Here is a 23,268-nt window from a genome sequence, read left to right on the forward strand (position 1 = left end):
ATACCATTTTTCTTTATTTGCCAATCAACCTCCTTTTCGAAAGACCATAATTGCGGATTTACTTAGATTGACTTCTAAATTCCAACTATGGCAGTATGATTCCAACTTATAAATCATTTTTTGCAGCGTCGTTATATCGTCAGCCAGTATGACAATGTCGTCGGCATTCATTAAAGTTCGAATGTTTAGTTCTTCTATCTATATGCCTCCTCCCAAAAAATCATGTAAGTCATTGAGATAAAGAACAAACAAGTGCGGTGATAATATACAACCTTGTTTCACTCCGCTTACAGCTGAGAATTCATTAGATAGGTCTTTTCCAGTCCATACTGCACATTTAGTGTTCGTGTACACATTTTCAATAAAACGGACCATTTTAGTTGAGACTCCAGCTGCGTGAAGTTTGTAAATTAACGCCTTTCGAGAGACCTTATCGAAGGCTGCTTTAAAATCTACAAAAAAGGCATACGTTTCCTTATTGTTTTTCAAATTTATCTGTACTATTGATGACAAGTTGTAAATATTATCCGCTGTAGAATAATTCTTTCGGAACACAGCCTGAAATTCGTTTATTATTCTATTACTTTCGGTCCAATTTGTTAGCCTGTCTGTTACTACACTGTAAGGACGGAAATTTTGTCTACTAAATTTCCGCTTACATACACCGAAGTTACACAAAGTTCTTAAATTTGACTTAAACAAAAAGAGGAAAAATTTTAAATAGCAAGTAGTTATTATTTTAAACTTTTATTTTTTTTTATAGGAAAAAAATATTTAAAAAAAATATTACACTGAAATATTTAATAAATTACACTGAAATATTTGATAAATTACACTGAAATATTTAATGAATTACACTGAAGAAAAGAAAATAAAAACACCGTACGCATGCTAGAACGCTATCGACGCACCGTCAACAACATCGTTTATTTGGTGCGCATCAGTAAACAAGGCCAAGTTTCGATGCGACGCCTTTGCTAAAAATTAAACAAATTTATTGTTAGAATTTAATAAAGAAAAAATAAATATAATAATAAAATGTTGAATACTTCCCTTTACCAAAGCCGAGTTCTCCTTATTTGTTTTAGTATTTAGTAATCTATTTTTATTTTTTTTAAAAAAATATTATGTTGCACGTTTTTTCTATATACACGCGGCTGTCAAAGCGAAATACGACAAGATCAGAAGCACAGCGGCTACACGGCCAAGAATAAAAGCACAGCGGTTTACGCTGCAAAACACAGCAGGTAAACGAACGGAAGAATTTAAAATACGCTAGACGAAAGCTCCGGCGTAGGAGTATTTAAGACAGCGAAATTATGAAGCAGGCGCGAGTCTATGAACATTCGTCAAGGTGGTATTACGCCGAAAAATTATAATAATAAATTATATGTCTATGAAACATATATCAGAAATATATAAGTCCTGCGTTGGTGTTACGACAACGGCCATAATTATATGTCTATGAAACATATATCAGAAATATATAAGTCCTGCGTTGGTGTTACGACAACGGTCATAATTATATGTCTATGAAACATATATCAGAAATATATAAGTCCTGCGTTAGTGTTACGACAACGGCCATAATTATATGTCTATGAAACATATATATAAACATATATATATATCTTCTTTTACTAATACATATCGAGTTGTACTATATCTTTCTTCTTCTAGGATAGATTTGTAATCAGTTTCCTTTCCAATTTTAAATTGTAAAATTAAAGTAACTTACAGAGGTGTAAAAGGAGTCGGTCTTAGGCAACAGAGGAGGAAATTCGGGAAACCACTGCAAGTGAAGATCTCATCAACAAGTACGATAGGAAATACAACAGGAGCCTGAGCTAAAGAAGATGCACATTTCTTGTTCTTATTTTTATTGAATTAAAATCACATTGTAATTGAAATAACTTTATCATACGTTGGAATAATTTTTGTAATATTGTCTTTCAAAGTAAATAAACTATACAATTCAATCTAGTAAACGAACGTTTCCTTTTCTTTCTTTTTTTTCAAAAAACCTACGTCCCCGAAAAAAAATAAATTCATTGTAATGACTCTGGACGACGGCTGAGGATACCCCAGCAAAAATTAAATATTTTTGAACGTCACCAAAAAGTGTCGTTACAACACTAATCATAATTTTTGCAATACAATTCATAAACGATACTCCGCGATAGTTGCACGGTAATCCTACATCACTTTTCTTATATATGGGGTATATTATGCTTTTCACAAGCGATTCATCAACTATACCGCTGTTAAACATGTCATTACAAGCTATTGTTATCTCTGATAGGAGGTCATCAGGTGCATATTTAATGAATTCGTATGGTATTCTGTCTTCTCCCGGAGCTTTGTAATTTTTTGTTCGCTCAATAAACTCTTTCACTTCTCTTAGTGTCGCAATTTTCCACCAGTCTTTGTTTGTCTTTACATTTTGTAAAGTATCTCTGTTTGGCTTCTGCACATATAACTTTATAGTGCTTAGTAATCTCTTTGTTCTGGCTGCTACTTACTTGTCTAAATTTTTCTAGGCTTTTAAATGTTTCCTGTCTCGCTTTATGACATCTCCAGTTAAACCAATTTTGTTTTTTCTCGAAGGAGTGTTCCCTTATTTGTGTTTTTTTATGCGCCGATTTGATTACATAAGTTATATCCATCAGAGTTAGCAGATCTTTATTCTGTTTTACATTTAATAAGGTTTCACTTATATGTTGTTATTTGCTGTTTATTCCATTTCAATTTTGGAAGTAAATTTATATTGATTCTTACCCTTTCTATATCGGTCAATCTTAACGATAAGACTGTAGGAAAATGATCACACCAGTGTGTGTTTACGACTTCAAACTTATCGATAAATTCAAGTATTTCTAGGGAGACTGCACAGATATCATTTACTGACATTCCAACTCCACTGACATTCTCCTTCCTCATCACCTTTTGTCATTCCATTCGCTATTACAAGTCCGTTGTCACAGCATAAATGTATAACATAAATCTATGTCCACGAGAGTTTTCCACTTCGTCTTTAGATTTTCTTTCTTCGAATTCACCCGTAAAGTTCGCTATACCATATATTCCTCTTCCAAGTAGTTTTGCATTTTACCAATTCTGACATTCAGGTCTCCAATTACAATAAGATTTTTAATTTCATTTTCCTTAAATATTGTCTCCAGTTTACTAAATTCGTATCAATTTTTGGAATAGGAGATGGTGGAACGATAATGAATATAACACGCAGGGTTTTTATAAGCTTTATAAGTGATCATAAGCTGAGAATTCAACATGTTGTAGTAGGTCATCCAGGGAGTTGGCGTGATGCAAAAATATATCGTAACAGCTCAATTTATAAACAAAAAAACAAATTTTTTTCACCTGGAGAATGGATTGCGGGTGATTAAGCAAATTCTTTATCAGAATATGTATTAACTTCATACAGAAAAAATGCGCATCAGATGAGTAGAGACTCCCGAATTGCTTTCAATCTGCGACGTAGAACATACCGAGTACGTGTTGAGCATTGCTTTGGCATATTAAAGGAAAGATTTGGAAGTCTCAAATATCTACGGATGCATCTCCAACACATACACAGCTATAAGTATTGCTCCAAATAGATTTTAGTTTGCTGTATTTTACATAATATATTATTAGAAGATGAAAATACCAAAACTGAAAATGCGATTCTGCCGGAAATATCAACATCATTTAGCAGAAATGGTGAAATGAAACGGCAAAAAATATTTTCATTAATATGTAATTAATAAATATACATAAATTTTTGTAATAAATTATCAAGAAAATAAAAAAAATAAAAGAAATATAAATATAATACTTAAAGTAATGTCCTCGTCTGTACTTAATAATAATAATTTTTATAATATATGTACATACAGTAATTAATAACGTAATGACATAAAAAATTAGCATTACAGTACATGATTTTTATATTTTAGATCTATCTGGTACTTCGCCAAACGTTTCTTCGATTGTAATTCTGCCATTTTATATTTAACATACACTGCTTTCAATCTCTTTTTTTTTTAATTCTAATTCTTTTATTTTTTTAATTTAAATTCTTGCTTGGACTTATATTTATCATAGTCAAACTTTTGAGTTTCTAGTTCAAGTTTTTGCTTTTTGGAAGCATATCTTTTCAATTGGATTTCTTCAAGTTGAGTAATAGCTGATTTTGGTATTCTTTTATTTATTTTTTTGGTGAAAGTATTTCTTTTAGTTGCGGGTTGTGACAGTTTTTCGTTTTTTGTTGTGTCTGTCTCTGGAATTTTCACATTTATTTCCATGCTTTCACTACCATATGACTCACCAGAGTCAAAACTGCATATACACATGTTGGAAGATATAACTCTTCCTGGTCCAAAAATAGTGCACAAGCGACTATAGAAAGGGCACATTTTTTCTATCTTATGTATAAAAACATAAACAAATATATAATAGCGTTTTATTTGTAATAAGTCAGAAGTATTTTGAACAACCTTTAATAGTTATACAGGCATCATTTTCTTCAAGGTCTGCGCCTGTTGAGTTACACCACTCACTTGCTTTCCTGTAACTTTGTCTTAAATGGCGTACTTTGAACAGACACATATTCCAAGTTGCGCAAATATTTTTTGTTTCTATAAATTTCTTATAAAATATTTGCGCTGTTGGAGTCTAATATAATACAAAAAAATAAACTTAATAGACAAATATATAACATATATACCTCAAAAACTTCTGTTACCTCAAGGAAATCTAAAATAAAATTGACCTCATCAGTAGCTCCGACATTGATGGACGTAAAATAAGTTCAAAATCAAACAATTGCACAAAATTACAAAATCAAAAAAAAACTTAACAGTTTCTCTAAAGTATTGCCCAGCGGACAGTAAAAAAAGTAATACTATTCACAATATAGTCTTGAAAATCAAATATGCAAAAGGTAATTGGTGTTGAAAATATGGTCTTGAATATTGTCTTGCAAATAAGTGCAGAATTATAAATAAGGGAATTATTTTTGTAAAACCAAATAATTTTGCACATGCAAAAGGGTAGAATTACCCTTTGTATTTATATTCCGTGAAATTATATTATTTGTGATAGACGTAATTCGACCACTTGAAATAATATAATTTAACTTGTGTTAATAATTCTTGGTGTAGAATTATCCTTTGTATTTATATTCTGTGAAATTATATTATTTGTGATAGACGTGTGGCAGCACCAGCCAAACAAGTGCTCGTTCGCAGCACCAGCCAAACATGTGCATGTTCGCAGCACCAGCCAAACGTGTGCATGCTCGAACATGTGAACAAAACGAAACACGGGAATGCAATTAATGCATAAATAGAGCAACAGCGCTTGTGCACAGGCCAGTCAGTCTTTGCCTTCGTTCAGGCACGGTTGCGCGGTTCATATACACACCAGGGCGGAATATACTAAACTGGTGACTAAGATGCATCGTCGACAGCAAAGATGATGTGGAGCAGTGAACCTTCTGCAACCCGCTGTAATACTTTCCTGTTCTGGGCCTCAATTGTGGCAAGAACCTTGGTGTTTTCAAAATCGCAACTGTGTGGAAAGTATCCTCGCACCAGATGTATTTTTGGGAACACCGACTCTTCAACCACTTTGGCGCCCAGTTTAGTCTTTGTTGCAATAGCTGCCGCATTTTTACGAACCCGTTCAGCCCTTTGGTTATTTGTGCACACCACCATGATTCATCCCGTGCGAGGGAAATAACCTTAAAATTCTGGTTTAACCTCGTCTGACGTCAACTCTATGGCAGTCTCAATTATGGCCTCATGTAGCTGTGCAATCTGTTCCCTGTTTAGGGGGCACTTAGCCAAATCAAAAGGAACAAATCCTAATTTGATCCCCTTGGCCTGACTTGCTACTTGGCTGAAAGAGGGTTTACTCGATCCCTGAATCGAGGTGTTTTGCTTTGGTTTTTTACCAGCTGGTATGACCATGTCGTCAGATAAAGCCTTTTCAGCTGGCGCACGAGTTTGAAGTTTAGACACCATGTCTAGGGCCACATCCCTAGAGTGTCCCTGGCTCATGTAAGCCTTTAACCTCCTCTTCTGCATTGAGTTCAGTTTTACAAAACCCTTCTGGTCATGTAAACTGATCCCTTTCATACAAATATTGACAACAGTAGCACCTGACTGTTCAGAACAGAGACTGACTCCATCAATGCCAATAGAGGCAGCATCAGACCCTTCAGTTTCTGTGCTGCTAGCATCAGTATACTGTGGACAATAACATTTTCCACAGCGTGTATATTTTTGCAGATGTGCCCAACATCACCATCTACAAAAGAATCATTGACCTGTGACACAACAGTCGACTGGTCGTTGTTAATTTCCTGCCCGACAGCAGTAGTGTTTGATGCGATAAGGGTAGAATCATCCCCTTTAGTTTGTTTATTAGATGTATCCATATGATATCCCACGAGTATTAGGGAAGTATGAAATCGCCATCGGCAGAGCCCATTTATCGACAGAAGGCAAATTGAAAGCAGTTCGCTATTAAGGTCATCACTAGCCCCGTGACCAAATTCCTACAGGCATAGCTGTTCCACCGTAGATTAGGGGGTTGTTCGGGTCTCATTCATACATTCACACATACTACACGATACATCCTTGTATAAAAATTTTAGACTAGGGACAAAAACTATAGATTGTTTCATATCTTCAATCAAACCCAGGGTGTTTTCCTTCACCCCGCCTAGTTTCTGGCGACCACAAAACCAGCAGAGACATGACCTAACTGCTTTGGGGTCATCGATCCTACAAACAACTAAACTTCCATTAAAGGCCGATCGATTGACTGACGAACTTAATGAGTAGCACCAAAATGCAAAGACTCATCTGCTCCCCGAGACGCTAAGATGTTATAGTAGCCATTCGGACCAACACAACTACGTGAAAACATAGACTACATGACAACACAAAACTACATAAAGGTAGATCTTGGTTGTACAGCTCGTTCTAGAAACGATAAAAATTCACAGTGATCTGACAAATGCCAAGTGATTGCGAATATTCATATTTATAGTCCGAGTTGTAGCTAAGCCCCTACACCACGTCAAGGTGCCTACCATGTAGAGGTACCATATATAAACATGGTTCTGAAAATGTGATTGAGGTGCAATTTTAAAGTATATAAATGTCCATCTTCCGCCCCAGTCTCTATCATTAAAATATATGTTGGCGTAAATTGTGGTATTCTCAATATTTTCTTTAGGAAGTATAATTGTAGTTTATCCACCTCTTCGAACTGAGTGTAACCCCATACTTGAGCACCATATGATTGTATTGTGGTGCCCATGACCTACATCATTGTTTAATATGACAAGTCATTGCATAAAGTAACAAAACAATTGTGACATAATTTATTGAATGCACATTTGTCGCTTTGTCGTTTTGACTTTGATCATATTACACTTTTAAATTTTGTTTGACTCACGCCGTTATGATTGTGCACTCGTAACATGATGCGCGAGCCAAACATTTTATCATATGTGGTCATTGTACGGTATTAACACAAATTCCTTTAGAGAAATGTAAAACCTTATGGATAACACTTATAATAATATATACAAGTAAAAATGCATAAGAAATAGATAACATATGTTAGAATAGTATAATAGATACTATGAATATCTTACATTGAAAAATTATATACTTTATCAAAAATTGGGAGTAACCAATGTATTGATTGGTTACTCAAGAATATATAGGAATTAAATAATAAGTTTAGTACATAAGAATATTTTGTATAAATAGAGTAAGATTTTACAAATAAATCAGATTCTTTTAGATTCTTTTGCGATAGCAACAAGAATAAATTATTTTATTTGAATCTCTGGTTATATGCGGCATATCTGCTGGAAATACCATAAAGGCGGCTGAAGAGCTCAGAAAGTACTTAAAGGCGGCTGAAGAGCTCAGATCAATACTAAAACCTTGTTAGGTCGAAACCTTTCTTCTTGGGCTTAATTACAATCCCCTAGCAATCCTGTCAAGTGAATACATATTAATTTATTGAATGAAGAACCTTGCAAAAATACATGGCAATCCTGACACCACACATCTTTACAGTATTGCTCTACTTATTGCTAGAAATAGATTCCATTTTGCTTTTATAGGCATGCCGTCCCTACTAAGAAAGTTGTTCCACGTAAGATTTATACTATTTTTAGCTGCAATAGTTCTTCTCTCTACATGCTTCCTAAAGTTTATTGTTGGAGGCAATGTCAAGTATAGATAGCAGTATTTATTCACTATTCTTATTTCTTCTCCACCGAGATACCATTTTTCTTTATTTGCCAATCAACCTCCTTTTCGAAAGACCATAATTGCGGATTTACTTAGATTGACTTCTAAATTCCAACTATGGCAGTATGATTCCAACTTATAAATCATTTTTTGCAGCGTCGTTATATCGTCAGCCAGTATGACAATGTCGTCGGCATTCATTAAAGTTCGAATGTTTAGTTCTTCTATCTATATGCCTCCTCCCAAAAAATCATGTAAGTCATTGAGATAAAGAACAAACAAGTGCGGTGATAATATACAACCTTGTTTCACTCCGCTTACAGCTGAGAATTCATTAGATAGGTCTTTTCCAGTCCATACTGCACATTTAGTGTTCGTGTACACATTTTCAATAAAACGGACCATTTTAGTTGAGACTCCAGCTGCGTGAAGTTTGTAAATTAACGCCTTTCGAGAGACCTTATCGAAGGCTGCTTTAAAATCTACAAAAAAGGCATACGTTTTCTTATTGTTTTTCAAATTTATCTGTACTATTGATGACAAGTTGTAAATATTATCCGCTGTAGAATAATTCTTTCGGAACACAGCCTGAAATTCGTTTATTATTCTATTACTTTCGGTCCAATTTGTTAGCCTGTCTGTTACTACACTGTAAGGACGGAAATTTTGTCTACTAAATTTCCGCTTACATACACCGAAGTTACACAAAGTTCTTAAATTTGACTTAAACAAAAAGAGGAAAAATTTTAAATAGCAAGTAGTTATTATTTTAAACTTTTATTTTTTTTTATAGGAAAAAAATATTTAAAAAAAATATTACACTGAAATATTTAATAAATTACACTGAAATATTTGATAAATTACACTGAAATATTTAATGAATTACACTGAAGAAAAGAAAATAAAAACACCGTACGCATGCTAGAACGCTATCGACGCACCGTCAACAACATCGTTTATTTGGTGCGCATCAGTAAACAAGGCCAAGTTTCGATGCGACGCCTTTGCTAAAAATTAAACAAATTTATTGTTAGAATTTAATAAAGAAAAAATAAATATAATAATAAAATGTTGAATACTTCCCTTTACCAAAGCCGAGTTCTCCTTATTTGTTTTAGTATTTAGTAATCTATTTTTATTTTTTTTAAAAAAATATTATGTTGCACGTTTTTTCTATATACACGCGGCTGTCAAAGCGAAATACGACAAGATCAGAAGCACAGCGGCTACACGGCCAAGAATAAAAGCACAGCGGTTTACGCTGCAAAACACAGCAGGTAAACGAACGGAAGAATTTAAAATACGCTAGACGAAAGCTCCGGCGTAGGAGTATTTAAGACAGCGAAATTATGAAGCAGGCGCGAGTCTATGAACATTCGTCAAGGTGGTATTACGCCGAAAAATTATAATAATAAATTATATGTCTATGAAACATATATCAGAAATATATAAGTCCTGCGTTGGTGTTACGACAACGGCCATAATTATATGTCTATGAAACATATATCAGAAATATATAAGTCCTGCGTTGGTGTTACGACAACGGTCATAATTATATGTCTATGAAACATATATCAGAAATATATAAGTCCTGCGTTAGTGTTACGACAACGGCCATAATTATATGTCTATGAAACATATATATAAACATATATATATATCTTCTTTTACTAATACATATCGAGTTGTACTATATCTTTCTTCTTCTAGGATAGATTTGTAATCAGTTTCCTTTCCAATTTTAAATTGTAAAATTAAAGTAACTTACAGAGGTGTAAAAGGAGTCGGTCTTAGGCAACAGAGGAGGAAATTCGGGAAACCACTGCAAGTGAAGATCTCATCAACAAGTACGATAGGAAATACAACAGGAGCCTGAGCTAAAGAAGATGCACATTTCTTGTTCTTATTTTTATTGAATTAAAATCACATTGTAATTGAAATAACTTTATCATACGTTGGAATAATTTTTGTAATATTGTCTTTCAAAGTAAATAAACTATACAATTCAATCTAGTAAACGAACGTTTCCTTTTCTTTCTTTTTTTTCAAAAAACCTACGTCCCCGAAAAAAAATAAATTCATTGTAATGACTCTGGACGACGGCTGAGGATACCCCAGCAAAAATTAAATATTTTTGAACGTCACCAAAAAGTGTCGTTACAACACTAATCATAATTTTTGCAATACAATTCATAAACGATACTCCGCGATAGTTGCACGGTAATCCTACATCACTTTTCTTATATATGGGGTATATTATGCTTTTCACAAGCGATTCATCAACTATACCGCTGTTAAACATGTCATTACAAGCTATTGTTATCTCTGATAGGAGGTCATCAGGTGCATATTTAATGAATTCGTATGGTATTCTGTCTTCTCCCGGAGCTTTGTAATTTTTTGTTCGCTCAATAAACTCTTTCACTTCTCTTAGTGTCGCAATTTTCCACCAGTCTTTGTTTGTCTTTACATTTTGTAAAGTATCTCTGTTTGGCTTCTGCACATATAACTTTATAGTGCTTAGTAATCTCTTTGTTCTGGCTGCTACTTACTTGTCTAAATTTTTCTAGGCTTTTAAATGTTTCCTGTCTCGCTTTATGACATCTCCAGTTAAACCAATTTTGTTTTTTCTCGAAGGAGTGTTCCCTTATTTGTGTTTTTTTATGCGCCGATTTGATTACATAAGTTATATCCATCAGAGTTAGCAGATCTTTATTCTGTTTTACATTTAATAAGGTTTCACTTATATGTTGTTATTTGCTGTTTATTCCATTTCAATTTTGGAAGTAAATTTATATTGATTCTTACCCTTTCTATATCGGTCAATCTTAACGATAAGACTGTAGGAAAATGATCACACCAGTGTGTGTTTACGACTTCAAACTTATCGATAAATTCAAGTATTTCTAGGGAGACTGCACAGATATCATTTACTGACATTCCAACTCCACTGACATTCTCCTTCCTCATCACCTTTTGTCATTCCATTCGCTATTACAAGTCCGTTGTCACAGCATAAATGTATAACATAAATCTATGTCCACGAGAGTTTTCCACTTCGTCTTTAGATTTTCTTTCTTCGAATTCACCCGTAAAGTTCGCTATACCATATATTCCTCTTCCAAGTAGTTTTGCATTTTACCAATTCTGACATTCAGGTCTCCAATTACAATAAGATTTTTAATTTCATTTTCCTTAAATATTGTCTCCAGTTTACTAAATTCGTATCAATTTTTGGAATAGGAGATGGTGGAACGATAATGAATATAACACGCAGGGTTTTTATAAGCTTTATAAGTGATCATAAGCTGAGAATTCAACATGTTGTAGTAGGTCATCCAGGGAGTTGGCGTGATGCAAAAATATATCGTAACAGCTCAATTTATAAACAAAAAAACAAATTTTTTTCACCTGGAGAATGGATTGCGGGTGATTAAGCAAATTCTTTATCAGAATATGTATTAACTTCATACAGAAAAAATGCGCATCAGATGAGTAGAGACTCCCGAATTGCTTTCAATCTGCGACGTAGAACATACCGAGTACGTGTTGAGCATTGCTTTGGCATATTAAAGGAAAGATTTGGAAGTCTCAAATATCTACGGATGCATCTCCAACACATACACAGCTATAAGTATTGCTCCAAATAGATTTTAGTTTGCTGTATTTTACATAATATATTATTAGAAGATGAAAATACCAAAACTGAAAATGCGATTCTGCCGGAAATATCAACATCATTTAGCAGAAATGGTGAAATGAAACGGCAAAAAATATTTTCATTAATATGTAATTAATAAATATACATAAATTTTTGTAATAAATTATCAAGAAAATAAAAAAAATAAAAGAAATATAAATATAATACTTAAAGTAATGTCCTCGTCTGTACTTAATAATAATAATATTTATAATATATGTACATACAGTAATTAATAACGTAATGACATAAAAAATTAGCATTACAGTACATGATTTTTATATTTTAGATCTATCTGGTACTTCGCCAAACGTTTCTTCGATTGTAATTCTGCCATTTTATATTTAACATACACTGCTTTCAATCTCTTTTTTTTTTAATTCTAATTCTTTTATTTTTTTAATTTAAATTCTTGCTTGGACTTATATTTATCATAGTCAAACTTTTGAGTTTCTAGTTCAAGTTTTTGCTTTTTGGAAGCATATCTTTTCAATTGGATTTCTTCAAGTTGAGTAATAGCTGATTTTGGTATTCTTTTATTTATTTTTTTGGTGAAAGTATTTCTTTTAGTTGCGGGTTGTGACAGTTTTTCGTTTTTTGTTGTGTCTGTCTCTGGAATTTTCACATTTATTTCCATGCTTTCACTACCATATGACTCACCAGAGTCAAAACTGCATATACACATGTTGGAAGATATAACTCTTCCTGGTCCAAAAATAGTGCACAAGCGACTATAGAAAGGGCACATTTTTTCTATCTTATGTATAAAAACATAAACAAATATATAATAGCGTTTTATTTGTAATAAGTCAGAAGTATTTTGAACAACCTTTAATAGTTATACAGGCATCATTTTCTTCAAGGTCTGCGCCTGTTGAGTTACACCACTCACTTGCTTTCCTGTAACTTTGTCTTAAATGGCGTACTTTGAACAGACACATATTCCAAGTTGCGCAAATATTTTTTGTTTCTATAAATTTCTTATAAAATATTTGCGCTGTTGGAGTCTAATATAATACAAAAAAATAAACTTAATAGACAAATATATAACATATATACCTCAAAAACTTCTGTTACCTCAAGGAAATCTAAAATAAAATTGACCTCATCAGTAGCTCCGACATTGATGGACGTAAAATAAGTACAAAATCAAACAATTGCACAAAATTACAAAATCAAAAAAAAACTTAACAGTTTCTCTAAAGTATTGCCCAGCGGACAGTAAAAAAAGTAATACTATTCACAATATAGTCTTGAAAATCAAATATGCAAAAGGTAATTGGTGTTGAAAATATGGTCTTGAATATTGTCTTGCAAATAAGTGCAGAATTATAAATAAGGGAATTATTTTTGTAAAACCAAATAATTTTGCACATGCAAAAGGGTAGAATTATCCTTTGTATTTATATTCTGTGAAATTATATTATTTGTGATAGACGTGTGGCAGCACCAGCCAAACAAGTGCTCGTTCGCAGCACCAGCCAAACATGTGCATGTTCGCAGCACCAGCCAAACGTGTGCATGCTCGAACATGTGAACAAAACGAAACACGGGAATGCAATTAATGCATAAATAGAGCAACAGCGCTTGTGCACAGGCCAGTCAGTCTTTGCCTTCGTTCAGGCACGGTTGCGCGGTTCATATACACACCAGGGCGGAATATACTAAACTGGTGACCCCGACGTGATCAGTTCTTTTCAGAACTGTTCAGTAATTAAGAGTATATTTCATCGATACACAAAAAGTTCTTTTCAGAACTTAAAGATATATTGCATCAGCACACAAAAAGTTCTTTTCAGAACTTAAAAACATATTGCGTCAGCACACAAAAAGTTCTTTTCAGAACTCGGCTTAGTGGCAGAGCGAAACTAAGAAAAAAATGTCGGTGGAAAATGAGAATGCAGCATCGCTCGGACAGCAGCGCGAAGACTCGGCACCAGTGGTGAATCGCGTTTCGGTGAAGGTGCCTCCGTTCTGGCACGAGCGACCCGAAATATGGTTCGCGCAGATCGAGGCGCAGTTCGCGGTGGCAGGTGTGTGCAACGACATGACGAGATTCAACACCGTGGTGGCTGCCATAGAGTCCAGCATCGTAGCCGACGTGGCTGACGCAGTGCTTCATCCGCCAGCAGCAAACAGGTACGAGAACCTAAAAAAACAAATAATCGAACGGTATGGTGAATCAGAGCAGCGTAAAATTCAGCGGCTGTTATCAGGCGTACAGCTTGGCGATCGTCGGCCTACTCAATTGCTAAACGAACTGACGACATTGGCGAAGGATAAGGTAAGCGACGAATTCTTGAAAACACTCTGGCTCCAGCGTTTGCCTCCACAAGTGCGCGCGATTCTTCAAACATCAAGCGTAGAACTGAGCGAGTTAGCTAAACTGGCTGACAAGATTTGCGAGGCAGGCGACTATCATCAGATCTCGGCAATGTCTTCAGGCAGCGGTAGTACCTGTTCCGAAGCAGAAAAAGTGTGTCAGCGCTTAGACCAAATCGAGCAGCGGTTGAGTCGTCTAGATATGAACTCCCGTCAACAGCAAGGTAGGCGTTCACTGAGAGGCCGCAGCCGACCACGTTCCCAATCGAGCAATCATCCAGAATGGTGCTGGTTCCACTCCAGGTTTGGGCGCAAGGCTCGCAGTTGCAGACAGCCATGTAATTTTACAGCATCATCGCATACAAAAATTTAAGCGCTCCTTCGCCGTCGTCGAGCCGCAACGAAGGCAGCATACAATTAGCTCGACTCACCATTAAAGATCCAGTAACGTCCACCATATTTCTGATAGATACGGGTGCCGACATCTCAGTGATTCCGCGGTCATTTTTGCGTAATTCGTGCAAAACGAGCAGCGCTTCATCAGTGAATTTGTTTGCAGCCAACGGCACCCCCATTCGCACGTTCGGGGAGAAGCGTCTTCAGTTGTCCCTTGGGTTGCGCAGAGATTTCCCATGGACTTTCGTCGTAGCAGACGTCAGATGCCCTATCGTCGGTGCCGATTTTCTAAGGCACTATGACTTATTGGTGGATATGAAACGAAAGCGACTGGTAGACAACAAAACCACTATGGCGGCTAAAGGTGATACAACCAAGGTGCAAACGATAGAGATACGCGTATGCAGCGTAGGTACGAAGTACGTCGAGCTGTTACATGAGTACCGTGACCTGGCGACAATGAGCATAAATCGACGAAGTACCGTTACAACGGTGGAGCACTGCATCGAAACGACAGGCCCACCAACATTCGCCCGGCCGAGACGTCTAACTGGCAGCAAACTCGAAGAAGCTAAGAATGAGTTCCAGTTTTTACTGCAAGCAGGTATCTGCCAGCCATCTAAAAGCTGTTGGGCTAGCCCACTCCATATGGTGCGTAAAGGTGATGGAAGTTGGCGACCGTGCGGCGACTATCGAATGCTGAACGCACAGACGAAGCCCGACCGCTACCCAATTCCATTTATACATGACGTGACGTCTATCCTTCAGGCAAAAACTGTGTTCTCAAAGATAGATATGCAGAAGGCGTACCATCAGATTCCAGTGGCAGCCGCGGACATACCAAAGACAGCCATTATAACCCCGTTCGGCTTGTTCGAATTCAAATTTATGACCTTCGGACTCCGCAATGCAGCTCAAACGTTCCAGCGATTCATCAACCAGACGTTGGGTGACTTAGACTTCGCATTCGCTTATATTGATGACATCCTCATCGCACCTAAAAACGACGTAGAGCATGAACAGCACTTACGTGAAGTGTTCGAACGTTTAAGGCAAGCTGGATTAGCAGTGAATTTCGGTAAGTGTGAGTTTGGCCAGAAGAAGATCGAGTTTCTGGGACATGTGATTGAAGCCGAAGAATTTCGCCCCCCAGAGAGTAAAGTGCAGGCTATACGTGAGTTCCCGCTACCTAAAACCGTTAAGCAGTTACGGCAGTTTCTAGGCATGATAAACTTCTATCGCCCATTCTTGCGAGGTGCCGCTCACAGTCAACAACGTTTGTTTTCGCTAACGCCTGGCAACCGCAAAAATGATCAAACAGCAATCACCTGGACGCCTGATGCCGTGGCGGCGTTTCAGCAGTGTAAAGATGAACTGGCGCAGGCCGCCCTGCTTAGCTTTATGGCGCCAGATGCACAGCTGACTCTTACAACTGATGCCTCAGGAGATGCAGTTGGAGCCGTTCTCCAGCAAGTAGTAAACGGAGTGCAGCAGCCATTGGCGTTCTACTCAAGAAAATTGAGTCCAGCACAAATGAAATACAGCGCCTATGATCGAGAATTGACAGCGGTTTATCAAGCTGTCCAATATTTCCGGTATGCGTTAGAAGGCCGCGAGTTTATAATATTCACCGACCACAAACCACTCGCGTATGCATTCCAGCAAGCAAGCGAAAAAGCATCTCCTAGACGAGCACGACAACTAGAGTTTGTGAGCCAATATTCGACCGATATCCGTCACATAGCGGGAGCTGATAATGTGGTAGCAGACTCCCTTTCTCGAATTGCAACAGTCCAGTGTGAAGCAAGCGAGGTGGAAAGAATTGCGGTTGAACAGACAACAGACCCAGAGCTGCAGAAATTGTTAGACGAGCAGCCCGGAAAAACGTTAGTATTAAAAAAGTGAAAACTACCAGATTCAGACGTTGAGCTGTACTGCGATGTTTCCAGCACTTACATTCGCCCATACGTTCCAGCAAATTGCAGGCAGCAGGTATTGTCCAAGCTGCACTCCTTGTCTCACCCCGGAATCAGGGCAACTCGCAAAATCGTCCAAACAAAATACGTGTGGCCCGGTATAGCTAAAGATACAGCAATTTTCGTCCGAAGGTGTGTTGCATGCCAAAAATCTAAGGTTCACATTCACTTGGATATAGTGGGCCCATTGCCACCGTCGCAAGGAAAGCGTTATATTCTCACATGCATCGATCGTTTCTCGCGTTGGCCAGTAGCCATTCCTTTAGTGGGCATCACAGCAGAAGAGGTGGCAGCAGCATTCATTGATGGCTGGGTTTCACATTTCGGCACCCCGCATGCAGTCACAACCGACTTAGGACGTCAACTTGAGTCCACTATATTTACAGAGGTGACGAAACTACTAGGAATAAAACATTGGCGCACAACAGCCTACCACCCCCAAGCCAATGGCATGGTCGAGCGGTTTCACCGAACACTGAAAGCAGCCATACGTTGTCACGATTCCAGTAACTGGAACCAAGTTCTTCCTTTAGTAATGTTGGGCCTCAGGACAGCGCTGAAAGCAGACATAAACGCTAGTCCGGCAGAGATGTTATACGGCAACCCTCTCAGAGTCCCGGGACAGTTGCTGACAGAAGTCAAAACCAAACCAAGCGAAACAGATTTCGTAAAGTTACTGCGCAGAAACTTAGGTAATGTACGAACTCAACCTGGACTGCGACACGGTCAACAACCAGTCTTTGTACCCAGCGAGCTGTCAGAGAGCAAGTATGTATTCCTACGCATCGATCGCGTTCGGGCACCGCTAGAACAGCTTTACGAAGGCCCTTATCGAGTAGTCCGTCGCGATGAAAAAAACTACGTCATCAGCGTGAAAGATAAAGATGTCACAGTAGCAGTAGATAGGCTGAAACCAGCATTCATGACTTCAGATGACATTGGCAGCAGCAGAGCAACCGAACCGCCTTCAGTACTAGCACCAGGATTCGAACCTGTCCTCAAAGACCAGCAGGAACCCAGATCTGTGGTCACACGCGCAGGCAGAACAGTGCATTTTCCGGCCAAGTTGCGCGCATTCACCAAATAGAGCGATAACAAGGCGATAGCGCGGTATCACATGCGCTCCCCCGCTAGGAGGGGGGTACTGTGGCAGCACCAGCCAAACAAGTGCTCGTTCGCAGCACCAGCCAAACATGTGCATGTTCGCAGCACCAGCCAAACGTGTGCATGCTCGAACATGTGAACAAAACGAAACACGGGAATGCAATTAATGCATAAATAGAGCAACAGCGCTTGTGCACAAGCCAGTCATTCTTTGCCTTCGTTCAGGCACGGTTGCGCGGTTCATATACACACCAGGGCGGAATATACTAAAGACGTAATTCGACCACTTGAAATAATATAATTCAACTTGTGTTGATATTTCTTGATGTAGAATTATCCTTTGTATTTATTATCTGTGAAATTATATTATTTGTGATAGACGTAATTCGACCACTTGAAATAATATAATTCAACTTGTGTTAATAATTCTTGGTGTAGAATTATCCTTTGTATTTATATTCTGCGAAATTATATTATTTGCGATAGACGTAATTCGACCACTTGAAATAATATAATTCAACTTGTATTGATAATTCTTGGTGTAGAATTATCCTTTGTATTTATATTCTGTGAAATTATATTATTTGTGATAGACGTAATTCGACCACTTGAAATAATATAATTCAACTTGTGTTGATATTTCTTGATGTAGAATTATCCTTTGTATTTACATTCTGTGAAATTATATTATTTATGATAGACGTAATTCGACCATTTGAAATAATATAATTCAACTTGTGTTGATATTTCTTGATGTAGAATTATTCTTTGTATTTATATTCTGTGAAATTATATTATTTGTGATAGACGTTGTGACGATTTTTTCCAACGCGTCACAAATAAATTATGATAGTTGAAAATAGCATGAAGTTATTATTATTATTGTAAAACAAAACAATAGAATTAAGCTATTATTAGTAAAACCAAACCCACGGAAAAAAATATTAGTCTAAGCTATGAAAAAGATGAAGCTCCAAGCCTCTAAGTTGCATTGGCTCATTAATAACAGATCTTTCCTATGCCTAGAGTATAAAGTAATCTTGTATAACAGCATCATAAAACCAATATGGACTTATGGTGTTCAGCTATTTAGTAATGCTAGTGCTTCAAATATTGAAATTGTGCAAAGAGCTCAGTCAAAAATACTAAGAATAATCACTGGTGCCACATGGTATATTAGGAATGAAAGTATACACCAAGATCTACAAATTCCCCTAGTTAAAGTTGAATTTGATAATATAAGAAAAAAATAAAGAGCTGACCGTTAATTGGCTTAACTGCTCCTAAGTTAATCAAACAACCTATACATAACTTTACATTATATGAAAGGTAATTTTATCCTCTTTCCAATGAGCCATAAAAGAAAAAAATGGTATCTCTAATTTAAAATATATTAAATTAGTGACCCCATCTTTAGGGGCTGAATTTTTTTTTTCGTTTTTCATACAAATTACATCATTTATACATAAAAGTTGGATGGAGATAGTAAATAAATTGGATTTTCTACTTAATAATGCTTTTTGCTGCATTAAATTTAATAATATAAAAAATGTTTCCTTAATTAAATTATAATTCATTTTTCATGCGGCAGAAACCGTTCCAACTCCATTTTGGACTTGTCAACTACGCTATCTTCACGCACATATCTTCACGCACATCATTATTTAACATGTTTCGAAATGTGGCTATCGCGATATCTGGTGGTGTTGACAGTGCTGTATGTGCATATTTGTTGAAAGAAAGAGGTTGGTAAAAATTAATATATAACTTCAGTCTACAAGATTGTAAATATTTGTTTCAGGTTACAAAGTTATAGGACTTTTTATGAAAAATTGGGACGAACTAGATGAAGCTGGAAAATGCTCTGGTGAACATGATTTGGTCGATGCAGAATACACTTGTAAGAAATTAAATATCGAATTGAAGCGCATTAATTACGTGAAAGATTACTGGAATTCGGTGTTTGCGTAAGAAATAGGTTTTTATATAACATATGAATAATCTCTTATAAAAATCTCGTGTAAACAGATTAAACTTAAGCAATCGTGTACTAGATATATTTATTTTAAATAGTACTTTATACATAAATCTGATTAATATTGTCTAGGAGCTTTTTAGAAGACTACCAAAATGGACTTACACCTAATCCAGATATATTATGCAATAAATATATCAAATTTGATGTTTTCTACAAATATGCTATCGAAAACTTGAAATTAGATGCTATAGCCACCGGTCATTATGCAAAAACAACGTTTGGATCTTATTTGGAAAATTATAGTTATGATGGCGGTAGTGTTTTAATTATTTTTTTTTACACGTTATTCTTACCAATGAGGCGTTTCAGACGTCAGGCTCTTAATACCAACAGACGAATTTAAGGATCAAACATTTTTTTTATCTGGTATAAAGCAATCGTCCCTTCGGCGTACAATGTTCCCTTTAGGAAATTTTTACAAAACAGAAGTGAAGAAACTTGCTCGAAAAATTGGGTTAAATAATTTAGCAAATAAGAGAGAAAGTACTGGAATATGTTTCGTTGGGCATAGAAATTTCAAGAATTTTATAAGAGAGGTATTTATATTTAAAAGAATTAATTGGTGTTTAAACTTTTATATTAAACAAAACAATTGTCACAAAAAATAGTATATTCCTTCTGAAGTGGGCAGTTTCATTGATATCGATACTGGAATAATAGTAGGAAGACATGAAGGCATTCATCAATGGACAATTGGGCAACGCTGTCGATTGCACTCATATCTAAAGCCATATTTTGTAGCAAAAAAAGACGTTATAACGAATAATATTTATGTTGCCTCCGGTCACGATCATCAATCATTATTTAGCAATGAAATAGTAGTAACCGAAATTAACTGGATATGCGAAGATCCTTTGAAGTTAAGTCCAATTTTGAACTGTCTTTTCCGTTTTCAACACACTAAGCCATTAGTTAAATGTAAAGTAGTAGGAAATTTGGGTGATACTAATATAAAGATATATCTAAAAGAACCATTACGCGCCATCACTCCTGGACAGTATGCAGTTTTCTATAATTATAGCAAAGAATGTCTTGGTTCAGCACGCATTATAAAATCTTTTAATACCAAATAAAATGAAAATATCAGTGAAACATTATACATTTACATTTCTTTAATTTTATACCATATTCTTAAGTCCTATAACATTTAAATAAATATAAAATACAAATAAACTGATCCATTTAAAAATTAATTACATATATTTTCTATAATTAAATTTAAAATATCTAAATTTGATATTTTACTAGCTCAATTAAATTTGAATTATCAAAGTATTTATTTTTCACATTTCTTATCGTTTAGGACATGACTGTGGAAACTCCAATTTCACACTGTTTAAAGCTTTAAAAAATATGACATATTTTAAGTCCACTGATTTTAGAATCATCTATGTGAGGAGTACAGTTAATGCATCAATAAAATTAGTTAGATCACTTTGTCTAATTTGTATTAAAGATCCCTCAAAAAAGTCTTGTAATACAGCCGCATTACTTTTCACAGCAGCCTGTTCAAACGCTTTGCCAAAGAAATTTTTATTCGAATGTTCACTTAGCGGTGGTATACCTACTAGTAAACATTGACCACTTTCTAAATCTATTGGACAGCTAGCAATTAAAGGCAACTGTGAAGCATGTCTATTACGTGAAACTGTAACATGACCATTTAATATAAATTTTGCTAGCAGCAACAATCCATAGGGATACGAAAAAAAGGAATTTTCTTCATTAAGAACATAATAAAAAAACGAGCCAGTCGAATGAATTTGACGAGCTTCTAGAACCGTTTGGACTTGCCGAAAAACAGCTGCTAACAAAAGTTTCGCTTTTTCGATACCAGCTGCTAATATATTCTTATGAGTTCTAGATAGACTGTCTAGAGCTTCCAAAAAGCAATATTCTGGCGTCTTATCACTTTTAACTGATTCCAATATAGCTAACATTGAATAAACATAATCTGCACCTGAATAACGATTACGATAACCATAGCTCAGAGTAAATGATCCATATATAATATCAGTTATGCCATATTTTTCAGCCAATTTTTCAAACATGGAAGTTAGTTCTTGGCGTAGCACTAAATCCATAGATTTATAAGTTTGTCTAGCGTGAACCAAAGGCAATCCCATTTCCACGAGAAGCTCATGAAGCTTTTTTTCACCACGAAGTGTCCAAAGTTTAAGTTTGCATGCAGAATACATTGAATATCTGGAAAATAGATTTTACACAACATTTTATTTTCTTTAAACATTTCTATGTTACTTTATAGATTCAGTGACACTCCAATGACGATAAAGTACCAAATGCAGGTCATTCTCAAAACTTATTTTTGATGTATTTAAATTGCCTTGATCATTATTTTTATGAGTTAATCGTGATATATGCGATTGTATACATTCAATTTCTAATGTGTAAGCGGAACTTTCTATTTTTCCTAAAAGTAATTGTTCTGTAATTCCTACTATTGCCCACCAAAGTAAATCCATATTATCTTTTGAAAGCTTCCATGCAAGATCATAGACAATAATCGCAGACGAACGACCGTAGTAGCTGTATTGCGTATATTGAAACATGATACGGTTACGTTCATTTTCCCAGGAACGTTTTTGACGATGCTTTAGTATATTGCGATCGTGTTTCTCGAATCGGCTTAACTTTTCAACTTGTTGACAATCACCATTGTCAGATTCTCCAGTGCTATTATCATCAGACCCAGCATTTTCATTATCAGATTCACAAAATATCGACTCAAAGGCAGGAATATTTCCCTCTAATGTTGGATCAGCTAATATACAAATCTAATAGAAGCAATACAATAAATATATTGTCTTTTACTACTATAAGGTTATAACAAAATTACCTGCTTATCACTGTATATATTACAAACATCAAACGGTCGATGAGAATCACACACAAAAAATGTAACATCGTCGACTGGTTGTAACATTCCAACTATGTCAACACAGCCACCACAGTTAACAAGCACCACATATTTCACATCGCACTGATGTTCATCATACGCACGACGCAAACCTGCTATACCCATTATTGGCACAACTGAATAAAGCATGTGGTCATACTTAAACAGTTCTAGTAATATTTTACTAGCGCAAATGGCATCAATATCATAATTTACAATCATCAAAATACGCTTTCCAACTAAGCGACCATAAAATTCTTCTTTCAAATCTTGAATAAACATCGCTATGAGTTTGTAAATTATTTATTCATAAAAAGTCTCATTAATTTGTAAATGTTATATTAACTAAATTGTTTAACGTTCATTTAACATACATCACAAACATAAAATTGTTTTGTAGTTATTTAAAATTGTATTTTAGCACAAACATATGGCACAAGTTTTGTGAAACAACAAAAATTGCGGGAAAAATCAACGTTTAGTTACAATTTGTATAAAAATCAAACGGCATTCATTGAACACACGATTCT

The 23,268-nt window shown here is 35.7% G+C and overlaps 3 protein-coding genes across 4 annotated transcripts; 2 read left to right on the plus strand and 1 right to left on the minus strand.

The window, feature by feature from the left end:
* Positions 1-13,864: 13,864 nt before the first annotated feature.
* On the plus strand, positions 13,865-14,680 carry LOC119665822. Its single transcript, XM_038075071.1, has one exon. The coding sequence runs from the start codon at positions 13,865-13,867 to the stop codon at positions 14,678-14,680; it is 816 nt and encodes a 271-aa protein (XP_037930999.1).
* Positions 14,681-19,021: 4,341 nt separating this feature from the next.
* LOC119668203 (mitochondrial tRNA-specific 2-thiouridylase 1) lies at positions 19,022-20,920 on the plus strand. Of its 2 annotated transcripts, none has more exons than XM_038077643.1 (6): positions 19,022-19,112; positions 19,375-19,528; positions 19,585-19,750; positions 19,891-20,075; positions 20,131-20,357; positions 20,430-20,920. In XM_038077643.1, exons 2-6 carry the CDS (start codon positions 19,453-19,455, stop codon positions 20,892-20,894), a joined length of 1,119 nt encoding a protein of 372 aa, XP_037933571.1. In that variant the 5' UTR covers positions 19,022-19,112; positions 19,375-19,452; the 3' UTR covers positions 20,895-20,920. The 2 variants fall into 2 exon arrangements, with proteins under 2 accessions (XP_037933571.1, XP_037933570.1); XM_038077642.1 differs by lacking the exon at positions 19,022-19,112 and adding an exon at positions 19,252-19,268.
* A 42-nt stretch (positions 20,921-20,962) lies between these two features.
* Positions 20,963-23,181, minus strand: LOC119668206 (cell division control protein 45 homolog). The gene is made up of 3 exons (XM_038077649.1): positions 22,679-23,181; positions 22,081-22,616; positions 20,963-22,026 (listed from the first exon to the last, which is right to left on the minus strand). The coding sequence occupies exons 1-3, from the start codon at positions 23,018-23,020 to the stop codon at positions 21,210-21,212; spliced, it is 1,695 nt and encodes a 564-aa protein (XP_037933577.1). The 5' UTR covers positions 23,021-23,181; the 3' UTR covers positions 20,963-21,209.
* Between the last annotated feature and the right edge of the window lie 87 nt (positions 23,182-23,268).

The sequence above is a fragment of the Teleopsis dalmanni genome, chromosome 1, assembly GCF_002237135.1.
Source record: "Teleopsis dalmanni isolate 2A chromosome 1, ASM223713v2, whole genome shotgun sequence".
Classification (NCBI taxonomy): domain Eukaryota; kingdom Metazoa; phylum Arthropoda; class Insecta; order Diptera; family Diopsidae; genus Teleopsis; species Teleopsis dalmanni.

Excerpts from the sequence above, each read along its gene's own strand:
- LOC119668206 (XM_038077649.1), bottom strand. The coding sequence starts at position 23,020 with ATGTTTATTCAAGATTTGAAAGAAGAATTTTATGGTCGCTTAGTTGGA. Across the intron at positions 22,617-22,678 it reads ATATATACAGTGATAAGCAG|ATTTGTATATTAGCTGATCC; the intron begins GTAATTTTGTTA and ends TGCTTCTATTAG. Across the intron at positions 22,027-22,080 it reads AGTGTCACTGAATCTATAAA|ATATTCAATGTATTCTGCAT; the intron begins GTAACATAGAAA and ends TCTATTTTCCAG.
- LOC119668203 (XM_038077642.1), top strand. Across the intron at positions 19,751-19,890 it reads TACTGGAATTCGGTGTTTGC|GAGCTTTTTAGAAGACTACC; the intron begins GTAAGAAATAGG and ends AATATTGTCTAG. Across the intron at positions 20,076-20,130 it reads AAATTATAGTTATGATGGCG|ACGTCAGGCTCTTAATACCA; the intron begins GTAGTGTTTTAA and ends GAGGCGTTTCAG.
- LOC119665822 (XM_038075071.1), top strand. The coding sequence starts at position 13,865 with ATGTCGGTGGAAAATGAGAATGCAGCATCGCTCGGACAGCAGCGCGAA.